Genomic DNA, 14,388 nt, shown 5'->3' on the forward strand with positions numbered 1-14,388 from the left:
ATTTTAATAGATTGTATTAAATCAGTGAAAGTCAAACTCAAAATGAATAGAATCAGGGTGGCCAGAGATTACATGATTCAAAGTAAAACAGAAGTATTAATGACCTCTGTAAGGGACTGTCATACAAAAAAAGAAAGAAGAAAGAGAAATGAAAATACTTTCACCCCGTATTTCTCTGGCTTCTGTAAATGAGCAATCAGACTTCAAATATTTTTAAAAGATAAATGAAGGTCAGAATATTTTGGTTCTCAAATGCTAGTGTACTTAAGACATTTCTTTACTCATTGTATTTCACAGCACTTTCCAAATATAAACATCTTCGATTCCTCTGATGAAAGTAAAAGCTTAAAGACATCCTTCCACCAAAGACAAGCAGGGACCTTAGCAGCAACTTGTAACACTGCATGACTAATTAAACAAAAACAAGTTACGATTGGAGAACAGGAACTAAGTACAGTGGCCAAGTATAAGCTATTACAATTTTATTAGAGTCTTTGGAGTATTCTTTTATTGAATGTGCTGGAGCATCCTGCGGTGACACTAGAATCATTCACTTGAGGAACTAGAGCTCCCAATGTGTCAGTTCAGTTCAGTCGCTCAGTCATGTCTGACTCTTTGTGACCCCTTGAATCGCAGCACGCTAAATTTTAAACAGGCTTTTATATTTAAAAGCATCACTACACTATCATAGCACTTAGGGAGACTCAAGGGAAGTTTCAAAATGATCATTCATGTTATTCCAGGTCTCTGCAAATACAGAGGACGAATAATGGAGCTTTGGCTTCAATCCAGAGTTTACCTTTAGCCTGTGAGGAAATGTGTACTTTAAGCATACTTAACAGAGCTCTCCTTTCCTCTGAAAATACTCAAAACTCTTTATACCAGTAGGGTTTACCAAATAGAGTTGGGTGTCGGTGGGCGGGGGTGGGGGGGAAGGAAGAGTGAACTATTTTCTACAATGTTCCAATCATTTGGCTAGTCAAAATTCCAAGGTAATCACTATCTACTTCCTTAAGAAAGTTTTATGTAAAACAGCTACTTACTGACATATTCCACAGAAATGTTTGTAACATCCAATCCCTCCTTTTATAAAATCTCCTAAACACACTTCAAAAACAATTACCCTGAAGAAGAACCCAGTATAAAGCTGAACCTTACCCATAAGATTTCAACTGAAATAAAAATTTTAGAAAAGTCTGTTATTAAAAAGCTAAAAGTTGCTGGCCTTCTCTGAGTCATATTATTACATTAAAACCTTTGTAAAAATACTGAAATGTAGCTATTTAATCAGTTTTATTTGGAGATGTAATTAATTTCCTGCTGAAGAAAGACAAGTAGCAGGTATTAACTAACAATACAACTATACAATGGACAAGTAGCATGTATTAACTAACCTGTTAAAGGAAAAAGTCGTACTTTTTTTTTTTTAAATTTACTTTACAATACTGTATTGGTTTTGCCATACATTGACATGAATCCACCACAGGTGTACATGAGTTCCCAACCCTGAACCCCTCTCCCACCTCCCTCCCCATATCATCTCTCTGGGTCATCCCAGTGCTCCAGCCCCAAGCATCCTGTATTCTGTATTGAACCTAGACTACCAATTCATTTCTTATATGATAGTATACATGTTTCAATGCCATTCTCCCAAATCATCCCACCCTCTCCCTCTCCCACAGAGTCCAAAAGTCTGTTCTTTACATCTGTGTCTCTTTTGCTGTCTCACATACAGGGTTATCATTACCATCTTTCTAAATTCCATATATATGTGTTAGTATACTGTATTGGTGTTTTTCTTTCTGGCTTACTTCACTCTGTATAATCGGCTCCTATTTCATCCACCTCATTAGAACTGATTCAAATGTATTCTTTTTAATGGCTGAGTAATACTCCATTGTGTATACGTACCACAGCTTTCTTATCCATTCGTCTGCTGATAGACATCTAGGTTGCTTCCAAACCTACTAAAAAGTAGGTTTACTTTTTAAAAACCTACAACCTTTGGGTCTCAGTGCTGAGATGTAAATGTTCCAACTTTCAGATTTAAACACATCTTAAAATCAGGTAGAATAAACTATATTATTTATATATTTTAATTTTCTGTATACTGTGATGACATCTTAAAAACCTTTCTAGTTAGCCAGTTCTTAGAGACAGCAGGGGGCTACGATGGGAGCATGCCTTTGATATGTAAATTAACCACTCCAGGAAATACTCTTTTAATCGGGCCCCTGAATTTGGGGAGACAACATTCCAAGGGCCGGGTGTTAGGCAACTGGGAACCACCCCTATGGTTTAGAGCCAGCTGAAATTATGTAGACTAGTCAGTCCTAAACTGTTCACCCTGCCTGCCATTCCCAAGAGAAACCCCAATGCAGGCTCTAGCCTTGGTTGGTGTTCGCCTGTACTCCTGCTTTCTGCCCGCTGCCTGACCTGAGGCGTTCCTGCTGCCTCCTAGAGGTGTGCCACGCCCCCCGTTAGGGGAAACACAATGAAACTGCCCAGCCTGGCCAGGCACCATAGTCACATTTGCATGAATTATTTTATGACAGGAGGTCCTGGTAAGGAACCTGGAACTAACAAGCCACTACCAATCGCAAGAATTTAGCGAAGGTCGAAAGGAGATGTCACGTGTCTTACCACCTCCCAGAATCCTTCTTGCTGCATCCATCTTGCTTGAGCAATGCATGGACCACCAGGAAGAACCCTGAGTCAGAATGATCGGCCAAAGACAGCCAGAAACTAATCTCATCACCAGGAAACCCGAGACCGTGAGTCACAAGACAGAGCAGTTCTCCTGGGTTCCCTCTGCCTGCTGTGCCCCTTCCCAGTAGAGTCTCTTGCTTTGTCAGCACGCGTGTCTCGGACAATTCATTGCTGAGTGTCAGAGAAGAGTCCACTTTTGGGGCCTTAGAAGGGGTTACCCTTCCTGCAACATTTCGAGGACCTGTGAGTACAATAAACTTTTGTTTCCCCAAGCTTCTCCCACTTCTCTTGCAGCCACACTCTACTGATCATCGTGTAAGACAGAAGACAGACAACAGGGCAATCTATGCTCTTTGTATACAACTGTTTCCAAGTTGTATGCATATTAGAAAGCTGACGTTTACTTACTAAACAGATTTCCCCGCCACGAGATTCTTATACACAGTGGTATATGAGGGAAACAATCCTTTCTCCACTAGTACAGATTAACTGAACAGTTCATTTCTATGTCCACTTTGAAAGTCACCTTAACTTTGCCATTATTTTTCTAAATTTATCTCTGGCACAAAGCATATCATCTAAAATGAACAAGGAATAGAAATTAGATACCCACCTGTGAAGGGGTACTGGTAAGTTCCATCTTTTCTTGTGATTTCTCCTTTGCTAGCCGAGCAGCTTCTTTAAATTCCTGAAACTTCTCTGCAAACTGAATGCAGAAAGACTGCATACATTAACCAAATAAAAATAGGTCTTAATGCCCACTTTTACCCTAATTTTCTTCCATTTCACTGAATAATTGACTCTTGCACAAGAAACTTAGCTCTCAAATCAACTACAGGCCTAATATGAAAATGACAAGTAAATAAACCTAATATCAAACATCTGTATACCATAAAGTACTCTGACAAATCTCATTCAAAAACATCATGATACAATTAAGTTAGAATTTGGTGTCAGCCAGCTTTGCTATGTCCCTTCTTGGTCGTTCAGATATACTTTACTAAGACCAAGGTAGGGGACGGGGGTGGAGGTTGGGAGTGAAATCAGTAAAGATGGGCACACTGTGTTTATCACAGAAAAATTTAAATCACCTAAGTGTCCACTCCTAAACATCTCTGTATCTGGAGCTGGCCTTTAACTTTTACTAGGAATATTAACTCTTGTATTACATGAGGCATTTTATTTTCAGCAATACAAACAGCAACATTTATTACTGTCACTGACTGATATTAGTAAATTTTCATTACCAAAGATTCCTAAACAGCAGCAGAAAGGAAAAGCAGGTCCCCACGAAGGTCTTTAAGATTGGTAACAATTTTGAAAAATTACTTTTGTGAAATGCTAACTCTTAGGAACTCAAGGTAATCTAATAAATAAATGTCATGGCTACAAACAGTATCTCTTTATGCACTGGAAGTAGAAATTACTCTCCCACTGTTCTCAGAGAGAATAAGCTAAGGCTACAAAATAACCAGATTTTTCAAAAAATTGAAAATCTGTGTGCAAGTTTAAACATCTATTAAAGTTGGCAATAGAAACATGAAATTACAGGTCCCTCTCAAACCTGATAAACCAACCCGTTTCACTTGCATCTTGGGAAGGAAAGCTTTGGAAGGAAAGGCTCATGATATTCTGACCTACTGCAGAGAAACCGAAGAAGGTCAAAATTAAAGTTGTTATAACACCCTTCCTTCTTACCTTAAACCTGTTACCCCCCACCTATAACTTGTAGATCAGGAACCTGAATCTGCATTATTATACTTATCTAATTGAAGAGAATATCATATTACTGTTAAAAAATATAGAGCTAAGAAGGTCACATTCACATTGTTGGAAATGAAATAAAAGAAAAACCGTAATTAGTGTTTATGTAATTTGAACTAGTACATCAAGTTTTTCTTATACTAATTTGGCATTCCAAGGTAGTTAATGTTTAAAACTCTTCTCAACTTCATAAAGACCCAAGCTGCTGTTAATTTTTATAGACTTAGGTTTCCATGATAACAAAATACCACTTGGAAAGCACTCTAACAATCCAAGCATAGTTGAAATTTTCCTCACCCGTCAAACTTAGGAGATCACACGTTTCTTTTCAGCGCTCGGCTCTCTGCATTTTGAGAGCACCTTGTCTACAATTGCCTTCAGAGACTTCTCTAATCTCTTATAATGTTTTGTTTCATGTATGGTTTTTAGTGACAAAAACAAGCCAGAATATTTCCATGCTTGCTTCATTTATGTAAAAGATTATATACTCCTTTGGGCCCCCTATAAAGCACCAACCTTAATCTTCAAGGCAGCTTGGAAAATAAGTCATGGTTTTGTTATTTTGGGGCCAAAACATTCCAAAGAGATTGATCACAAGCTCCTGGAGCCAAGTCTAGTGAATAAATAAACTAGGGTTGACTCCAGGAGCTAATGGGTCATTTCCTAATAGTCAATCCACCTTCACAATACAATACTAGGGCTCACTACCAGTCAGTTTGGTCAAAAATATACACTAACTTTAAAGAGGAAAAACAAATTCTTTAACTATAAACGCCATTCTCAGAAAAAATATCAGGTAAGAGGAAACAATATGATTGACAGATTTTAATAAACTATTTCCTTATCACATTAGTTTTTGCCCATAACTTGAAAGATGTAGTTATAAAAAAGAATCAACTTAATACAGTAAAAAATTACTCAGGTTCAAAAATCATTTCATGCAAGTCTGAGAAAATTAATCCATAACCTAGTTCCTTTGTTGTCAGGAAATTCAGCAAATGTAATATAATCATAGTTTCAATGTTTTTGCTATAGGGTTTAATAGACAATTTCAAAAGAAAAGTTCCAAAGAGGTTCTGAGTAATGGCAAAAATAGAATAAATGTGTAGTTTCCTGAGGGGATTGTTTATGGAGGGGCAATGCTTAACTGGATGCCTATGTCCCTGCTTTGTTGAAATACTTTGAGGCTAAAACTCATACTTTTACCACAGTTCAAGAAATGTATTTGGAGAATATGGTGGGTGTAAGGGAAGCAAAATTAGGCAACACTTGTTTGTCTTGATCATCTTACAGAGAATGACTTATAGTCACCAAGATGAAAGTTAAAACAGTCGTAAAACTGAGGTTTCAACTCTAGTTTATATTAAAGAAAAGATAACAAAAGTACTTGAAAACAGCGTTAAGGAAGCTTCACAACTAAACCAAAGGAAAGAAAGATGATTTTAACTACTGAACTATCTAATTATAACCAAATCAATAAATATTCACAAAAGTGTAAGATTTTTTAAAAAGAACTGATTTTTAAGAATCTGAATGATTTCTACAATGACCAGTTGGGGTTTAGCTTAAGTGTTAACAGTGCACATCTAACAAGAGCCTGGTTACCCTGCACTTGAGCAATTTCAGCTCCCAGGTCATCGGATCTGATGTATACCACGGCATACATAAAATATGCCTCAAACGTAGGGTTATTCTTTCCACTGAATACTTCAAACAGAGAGGTTGTGAACATAATCCTTGGGATCTGGTGAGCACTAAATGCGAAGCATAAAGATGAGCAATCATCCCCTTGATCACCCTGTTATCCTGCCATTGTTTCCTTCTCCTTATAAGCTCTTTCTTTGCGACAGCCACAAGAACTCAAGACGCGGCTGGTATGAACACTTCGTGGCTTCTTGCTTCTATGCAGGACAACTGGTTTTTTCCCAGTATTTTGCCCAGGTGATGCTCTGTATTTTATCAGCCATTCTAGCCATAGCAATTTACTTGGATGGTTCCAAGAACCCCTCAGGTTGTCTCTTAGATCTTACTCTGTGTTGTATCAGAGAGCTCAGAGTTATTCTCACCCAAACAAAGCATAAAACAGGATTTATACGTCAAAAAGCTGAAATACCACTATCATACCTAGTTAACCACACAAATGTCAATACAACATGGTGACTGCATTTAATGTATACAATGTTTCCAGTTGACAGTGCAATCTATTGATCTCTCACTTCTTGCTCTAAAGTCACGACAGTTGTTCTGAGAATATCAAAGAAATTTCTCCTACATTTTATACTCTCCATTTTCCATTACATATATAAGATGTCTGACCAGAAGATGCAGATTTCCATTCGGATCTTATGACTTAACTTACTTTCGAAAGATGATGCTCAGAGGAGAACCCCAGTCCATAAACAGTGTTTGCCCTGCTATCGGCCCACTGGCCAAACTTCTGAGATGTTTTAGTAAATGTCATGTTTGGAGTGATGGTGCTGTTAATTATTGCCTGAAAAATAAAATAAGTATGAGGAACCAGCCAAAAATTCACAAATAGACAATCAAGCACAGGACTATTCAGTTATATAAAAACTCAGGATTCCTATTGAGCCACAATGTTAAGTATATGAAGAGAGTTAGAGAAACAGTTTTTAACATTATAAGTGATAATGTAGAAATATGGTAATAATGGAACTATAAATACAATGGCACTCTTTCACAAATTTCAACACTTAACAAGCAAAATAAATGTTCCTGTAATGCACAGACTTTTTTAAAGAGTTTATAATGTGGTCAGTGTCTTCTCTTTGAACATTTAGGATTACTACCTATGAATTCTGGGTGATGTTCACTGGAAGCAAGTAGGTTTTAGCAGTTGCTTATTTAAAAGTAAAGTCTCCCTCCCCAAAGTGTCTTACAAAAATGAAGACACCAAATTTTCTCTTTGAAAACTATTTTCTAAAAATGCATCATCAAGAATTTTCTTAAAGCTAACTTACCTGAAATATACTGTGATACAGAAAAGATTTTCAATAATTTACTAAGTTTTCCCCTACTCAAGAGAAAAACAAACCCTTAAATATATACTTTACTTTGTTGATGTATAAAGTGGTATAAAATCATGTTAATGAGAATCACTATCATTTTTTATTATAATATAGTTCCTTAGAAAACTAGTATTGGGCTTCCCTGTTGGTTCAGACGGTAAAGAATCTGCCTGCAATGCAGGAGACCCAGGTTTGATCCCTGGGTTGGAAGATCCCCTAGAGAAGGGAATAGCAACGCACTCCAGTGTTCTTGCCTGGAGAATTTCATGGACAGAGGAGTCTGGCAGGCTAGAAAATTAGCATAATTTTATTAAATATTAACCTTGCTGATCACTTTAGTGAATTTCAACTGTCCTTTACCACATCGAAGTTCATTCAGTCCTCCTGCCAGTACTTCTAAAGTGTAGAATCAGTTTTAGTTAAGAAGTCTAATGACTTTGTAATTGAGATTGAGATTACAAAGTGATCTCAGTAATAATAAGACAGATACGTTATCAAATCCATCAGCAGTTACTTGGTGAACTATTAAATTCTGAATAAAAATGAAGCATTTTCAGAACATAGCTAAATCTGTATATCACATGAACAGTAAAAATGTAAATATTTATTCACTATGAGGCATTGATGATGTTATAATGAGTGCCTGATACTTGTCCTACTAAAGTAGACAGTAAAAGCATAGTGCCTTGCTTTCTCTCACACAGTAGTCATGTTATCTGTTGCTACATGAAAGCCCTTCTTCTCGGTAAGCATTTTTACCTCTGACAAAATTTATATACTAATATATTGCCTTAGCCTTTGGTTCAAAGCTGTTTTTCTTAGCATGCCATTCTAGAGCCTATAAAATGTAGCTAACAATTGCTCTAACATGTGGCGTTAGTCACTCAGTCATGTCTGACTCTTTGCAACCTCGTGGACTGTAGCCCCCCAGGCTCCTCTGTCCATGTGATTCTCCAGGCCAGAACACTGGAGTGGGTTGCCGTTCCCTTCTGCAGGGGATCTTCCCAACCCAGGGATCGAACCCAGGTCTCTTGCATTGTAAGCAGATTCTTTATTGTCTGAGCCACTTGGTCACAAAGGGCATAACGTGCAAGGTTGTCATCAAAGTGGGAAAGAATATACTAATAGTAAGGACTTGTTTGAATATGCAACGTTTTGTGTGTGTTCTACTAAATGCCTAGCACAATTCTAGGAACTTGAGATACAACAGTGAGAAGCAACATAATTATGCATTACATTCTAGAGCAAGAAGAGTTGGCTGATGAGCAAGCAAACCAGGAGCTGAGCAATGAGATTCCAGAGAGGAGTAAGTGCTGAGAAGGCCACAGACCAGGATGGGACAAAGACTGAGAGACAGGAAGCCCAAGGCTAGATTTGGTGGTCCCTGAGGGTTCGCCGAGGGAGGTACTTGTCAACTGAGATCTGAGTGTTTCCAAGGATACACACGGGTATCTAACAGCTGATCCTTACAACTCTCACACGGTGAGGCAACCACAGGATTTATAAAGCGTGTAAGGGATGTGACCCGTGTGCTGCCGACTTGTTGTTTAGTCGCTAAGCCTAAGCTCTTCCCCATGGACTGTAGCCCTTCAGGTTCCTCTGTCCATGGGATTATCCAGGGAAGAATACTGGAGTGGGTTGCCAGTTCCTTTTCCAGGGGATCTTCCCAACCCAGGGATCGAACCTGCACCTTCTGCACTGGCAGGAGGGTTCTTTACACTGCTGCTGCTGGTTACTGACCTATTTTTTGCTATTTCAAATTAACTTCTTTCTGCTTTTATGTTTAAGAGCTCCATTTTAATCTGCTATCTGAATCTTTCCTTGCCTGCATGTGACTTGTTTTGGGATTCTTTAATCAGTGAAGAAAATTCTACAATAATAGATGATTCTGCATTTAAAATAATTTATTAGAATTCTTAGAATAGAATGCTATTATAAATCCACTTTTTAAAAATTTAGTTTTTTTAAAATTAATACCTATGTCTCTCAATCCCATAGTTCTTTTTTTCAAGGAAGAGTAGTAGAAATGCTGGGTTGTTACTGACACATAGTGCCCTGATCCTGGCCCCTGGCCATGCCGATGTCTGCAGCAGGATTAGAAAACCTTTGCGCAAACTTCACATGCACAGTAAAAGCCCTAAGTGAGAAACCAATGGACGTTTTCTAAACAGGAGCACCTAAAAGTTTCCCCAGCTCATTGTGTTGTGCAGAAACAGAAGCGAGGGTAGAAAGAAGAAACTCATTTGTTTAGCTACATCAAATAAACTACCAGTGCTTAACCAAAAAACTACTTCTATGGGGAACTGTAGTAATTCAATTGAGTTCAAATCAGTTCAGTCACTCAGTCATGTCCGACTCTTTGGGAACCCATGGACTGCAGCACTCCAGGCCTCCCTGTCCATCACCAACTCCCGGAGATCACTCAGACTCATGTCCATTGAGTCGGTGATGCCATCCAACCATCTCATCCTCTGTCATCCCCTTCTCCTCCTGCCCTCAATCTTTCCCAACATCAGGATCTTGTCAAATGAGTCAGTTCTTCACATCAGGTGGCCAAAGTATTGGAGCTGCAGCTTCAGCAGTAGTCCTTCCAATGAATATTCAGGACTGATTTCCTTTAGGACGGACTGGTTGGATCTCCTTGCAGTCCAAGGGACTCTCAAGAGAGAGTTCAAAACCATCAATTCTTTGGCAATCAGCTTTCTTTAGAGTCCAACTTTCACATCCATACATGACTACTGGAAAAACCATAGCTTTGACTGGACGGACCTTGGTAGGCAATGTAATGTCTCTGCTTTTTAATAAGCTGTCTAGGTTGGTCATAGCTTTTTATCCAAGGAGCAGGTGTCTTTTAATTTCATGGCTGCAATCACCATCTGCAGATATTTTGGAGCCCAAAGAAAGAAAGTCTGTCACTATTTCCATTGCTTCCCCATCTGTTTGCCATGAAGTGATGGGACCAGATGCCATGATATTAGTTTTCTGAATGTTGAGTTTTATGTCAACTTTTTCACTCTCCTCTTTCATCAACAGGCTCTTTAGTTCTTCTTTGCTTTCTACCATAAGGGTGGTATCATCTGCATATCTGAGGTTATTGATATTTCTCCCAGCAATCTTGATTCCAGCTTGTGCTTCATCTAGCCTGGCATTTGGCATGATATACTCTGCATATAAGTTAAAAAAGCAGGGTGTCAGTATACAACCTTGATGTACTCCTTTCCAGATTTGCAGCTAGTCTGTTGTTCCATGTCCAGTTCTAACTGTTGCTTCCTGACCTGCATACAGATTTCTGAGGAGGCAGGTCAGGTGATCTGGTATTCCCATCTCGTGAAGAATTTTCCACAGTTTGTGGTGATCCACACAGTCAAAGGCTTTGGCATAGTCAATAAAGCAGAAGCAGATGTTTTTCTGGAACTCTCTTGCTTTTTGGATGATCCAACAGATGTTGGCAATTTAATCTCTGGTTCCTCTGCCTTTTCTAAAACCAGCTTGAACATCTGGAAGTTCACAGTTCATGTACTGTTGAAGTCTGGCTTGGAGAATTTTGAGCATTACTTTGCTAGTGTGTGAGATGAGTGCAATTGTGCAGTAGTTTGCACATTCTTTGGCGTTGCCTTTCTTAGGGATTGGGATGAAAACTGACCTTTTCCAGTCCTGTGGCCACTGCTGAGTTTTCCAAATTTGCTGGCATCTTGAGTACAGCACTTTCACAGCATCATCTTTCAGGACTTGAAATAGCTCAACTGGAAGTCCATCACCTCCACTAGCTTTGTTCGTAGTAATGCTTCCTAAGGCCCACCTGACTTCGCATTCCAGGATGTCTGGCTCTAGGTAAGTGATCACACCATGGTGATTATCTAGGTTGTGATGATCTTTTTTGTATAGTTCTTCTGTGTATTCTTGCCACCTCTTCTTAATATCTTCTGCTTCTGTTAGGTCCATACCATTTCTGTCCTTTATTGTGCCCATCTTTGCATGAAATATTCCCTTGGTATCTGTAAATGTCTTGAAGAGATCTCTAGCCTTTCTCATTCTATTGTTTTGTTAATAGCATCAGTTTAAAAAATAACTGATAATACAAAATGTGATAGAAAACATAACTCTGGTCTAGCAGGTAGATTTTGTTAAATGAAACAAACCAAAAAAAAAAAAATCCTTTTTCACTGAGTTATATAAGAGCCTCATAATTACAAGCTGCAAAGTATATTCAAAAATGGAAATGACAGAAGCAATAGTTCATACTGCTGCAGAAAGAAAAACACATGAGGATTATTTAATCACAATGGACTTGGGCCTACTATACTTTTATATACCATTTAACTGCCCTCTCTAATAACCACATCTCATCTGTTGTTTGGGCCAAGAGACAAATACGAGTTACACAGAACTGAACGTTCAAGTCAGGGAAAAGAAATGCTTTAACATTCTAGGGTCTGAGATTATAATATCTGTTAATCTCACTAAACAGTTACAAAATGTTGCAAAATTATTCATTAAAGGAAAGGTCACAGAAATTAATTGCTGCTATTTCCCAAGTCCTATAAATCCTGAGTAAAAATGAAAAGAGGACCAATTATTCAAATAAATACATGGTAGTTACTTACGTACAAGACAAAGTGCAAACAGCCCCTGAGGTCCTATTTCCAGTTAAGGAAATAAGGGATGAGCACACAGACAAAACAGACTGAAAAGCTGAGCATTAAATTAAACTATCTTGTATTCCCTCAAACCACTACACAACATGTAATTAAAAGCCTAATAAAACTCATAGTAACAATAGCAGTGTTTGTATAGTGATTACTATATATATACATTGTCTTTGCCTAAATTAATTTATTTAATCTTCACAATAATCCTATGGTATAATGATGTAGTTTTTTATATTAATTCTTTTCTTACAGATGAGAAAACTGAGACCTGAAGACACTAAATACCTTGTTCTAGGTCACATGGTTAGGAAGTATTAAAGCAAATATTCAAACCAGATGTTCCTGCTCCAGATTCTGTGGTCTTAACTCTACACTGCACTGCAAAAACTTCCTAGGAATGGAAAGGTCTTACGACATCAGGAAAGCTTGAAGGAGAAGGATGGAGGCCTCATCTTTTTACGAACTATATCCAGGAATTAGTGTCTGGTATTTATCTACATCTACTACTCAAAATTCACTGAGGAAAACCTGGAATTTCTCCCTTTTGGAAGGGTACATTATCCATCAGGCACTGAGCTAACCAGGTGCTTTGCAGATACTAACTCAATCCTTACAACCACTATTGCAGTGAAGACAATGAAACGGAGAGAAGTTAACACACAATTTGTCCCAAATCAAAAACTTAGTAGATGGTAGATTTGAGATACAAACCCAGGCAGTCCATGCTCTTAAACATTTTACTATCTGCCTCTCCTAAAAAATAAAAAGAGGTCTTGTCCATACATTTCTCTTCTGAATAATAGATGTTGACTTTATTGTTGAATACTGAATTTAATATAGAAAGACTTCCTATGATTGAGGAATTCTGAACTGCCATTAGATTATATAAGTATATCTAAAAAGAAGTCTAGTTCCTCATTAGATTACATGCTCAAGAGTAGAAACTATGTCTATTCCAAGCACTTAGCACAGTGCCCAACAGAACAGACATGCAATGAGTACTTATCAAATATACTGAAATCACATTTGTAGAATATTTTAGCATGTAACTCAATATATGCCTGCATGCACGCGTGAGTGCCCAGTCGTGTCTGACTCTTTGCGACCCCAGGGACTGTAGCCCACCAGGCTCCTCTGTCTATGGGATTTCCCAGCAAGAATACTGGAGAGGATTGCCATTTCCTCCTCCAGGGGATTTTCCTGACCAGGGAGGGATCAAACCCACGTTGCCTGTGTCCCTTGCACTGCGGGTGGATTCCTTACCACTGAGCCGTGGGGGAAGCCCTCAACTCAATATATATATAAGGCAGTTAATCAAAGTAATTTAGTGGGTGGAAAAGTTGCTACCCTAAAATTGATCGATTTTGTTTTTTAAAAGGTAGGTTTTAAAAACTGAAAAGAAAATGTTTTATTTTACTGTAGATAAAAATCTTCTGAATAAAACTAAAGTGAATACTGTATAAAGCAAAAGAGCAAGGTTATTTAAAGTAAATGGAACTTACCTTTGAGCCGTCTAAACTGATTATCCTATACACGTTTCTTGTGCTGTCATAGAAATAAGACACAGTAACCGCATGCTTGCTGGTGGGCACCCAGTTCTTCTTTGTGTTTGGGTCGATCTGGAAGACATGAGCTCGAGTGCTGAAGATGGGTTGTTCCCTGCAGGGGAGAAAACAAAATGACAGGCTGAAAGCAGCCAGTTTGATTCCACTGGACAAGAGAACACGAAAGCTGTGAGGGTGATTCCTCTTAACCAAAAACTCCCACATCCTTGAAAATATAAGAAACTTTCCTTTAGGTCTGAATACTCTGGAAGTGTGCAACCACACGCTTCTTTAAAACAATTACAGTCAATCCTTATTATTTGAAGATTCTGTATCCAAGATTTTGCCTACTCCATAGAGTGCATCTGTAACCACAAAATCCTTACTTGTGGTAGTTTCTTGATCTTTTCCAGTAACCTCACATGCTCCTCCTGAGGCTGATCAAGGCCATACCCAGCCTTCTTGTCTCAGCTCTCATACTATAAACAAGTATCCTTTCTGCAGCCTATTCAGCACCATGGACTTTGCATCTTCGTGCTTTCTGTTGGTACTTGCACTGTTTCAAATGGCCCCCAAGCACAGTGCTGAGTGCTGTCCGTTCTTAGGTACAGGCAGACTGTGCTGTGCCTCACGGAGAAAAAATGTTATATAAGCTTTGTTCAGGCGTGAGTGCTTTTGGCCACGGGTTAATGG

At 38.5% G+C, this 14,388-nt stretch overlaps 1 protein-coding gene across 5 annotated transcripts in view; it reads right to left on the minus strand.

Moving 5' to 3' along the window:
- Nucleotides 1–14,388, minus strand: part of HOMER1 (homer scaffold protein 1) — a 158,088-nt gene that overhangs the window by 70,471 nt on the left and 73,229 nt on the right. For all 5 annotated transcript variants that reach the window (XM_069595383.1, XM_069595384.1, XM_069595385.1 and 2 more), the window contains exons 2-4: nucleotides 13,654–13,810; nucleotides 6,833–6,964; nucleotides 3,323–3,415 (exon numbers count right to left, since the gene is read on the minus strand). In XM_069595383.1, coding sequence (XP_069451484.1) covers nucleotides 3,323–3,415; nucleotides 6,833–6,964; nucleotides 13,654–13,810 — 382 coding nt within the window. The remainder of the gene's footprint in view (nucleotides 1–3,322; nucleotides 3,416–6,832; nucleotides 6,965–13,653; nucleotides 13,811–14,388) is intronic.

The sequence above is a fragment of the Ovis canadensis genome, chromosome 7 (assembly GCF_042477335.2).
Source record: "Ovis canadensis isolate MfBH-ARS-UI-01 breed Bighorn chromosome 7, ARS-UI_OviCan_v2, whole genome shotgun sequence".
Lineage (NCBI taxonomy): Eukaryota > Metazoa > Chordata > Mammalia > Artiodactyla > Bovidae > Ovis > Ovis canadensis.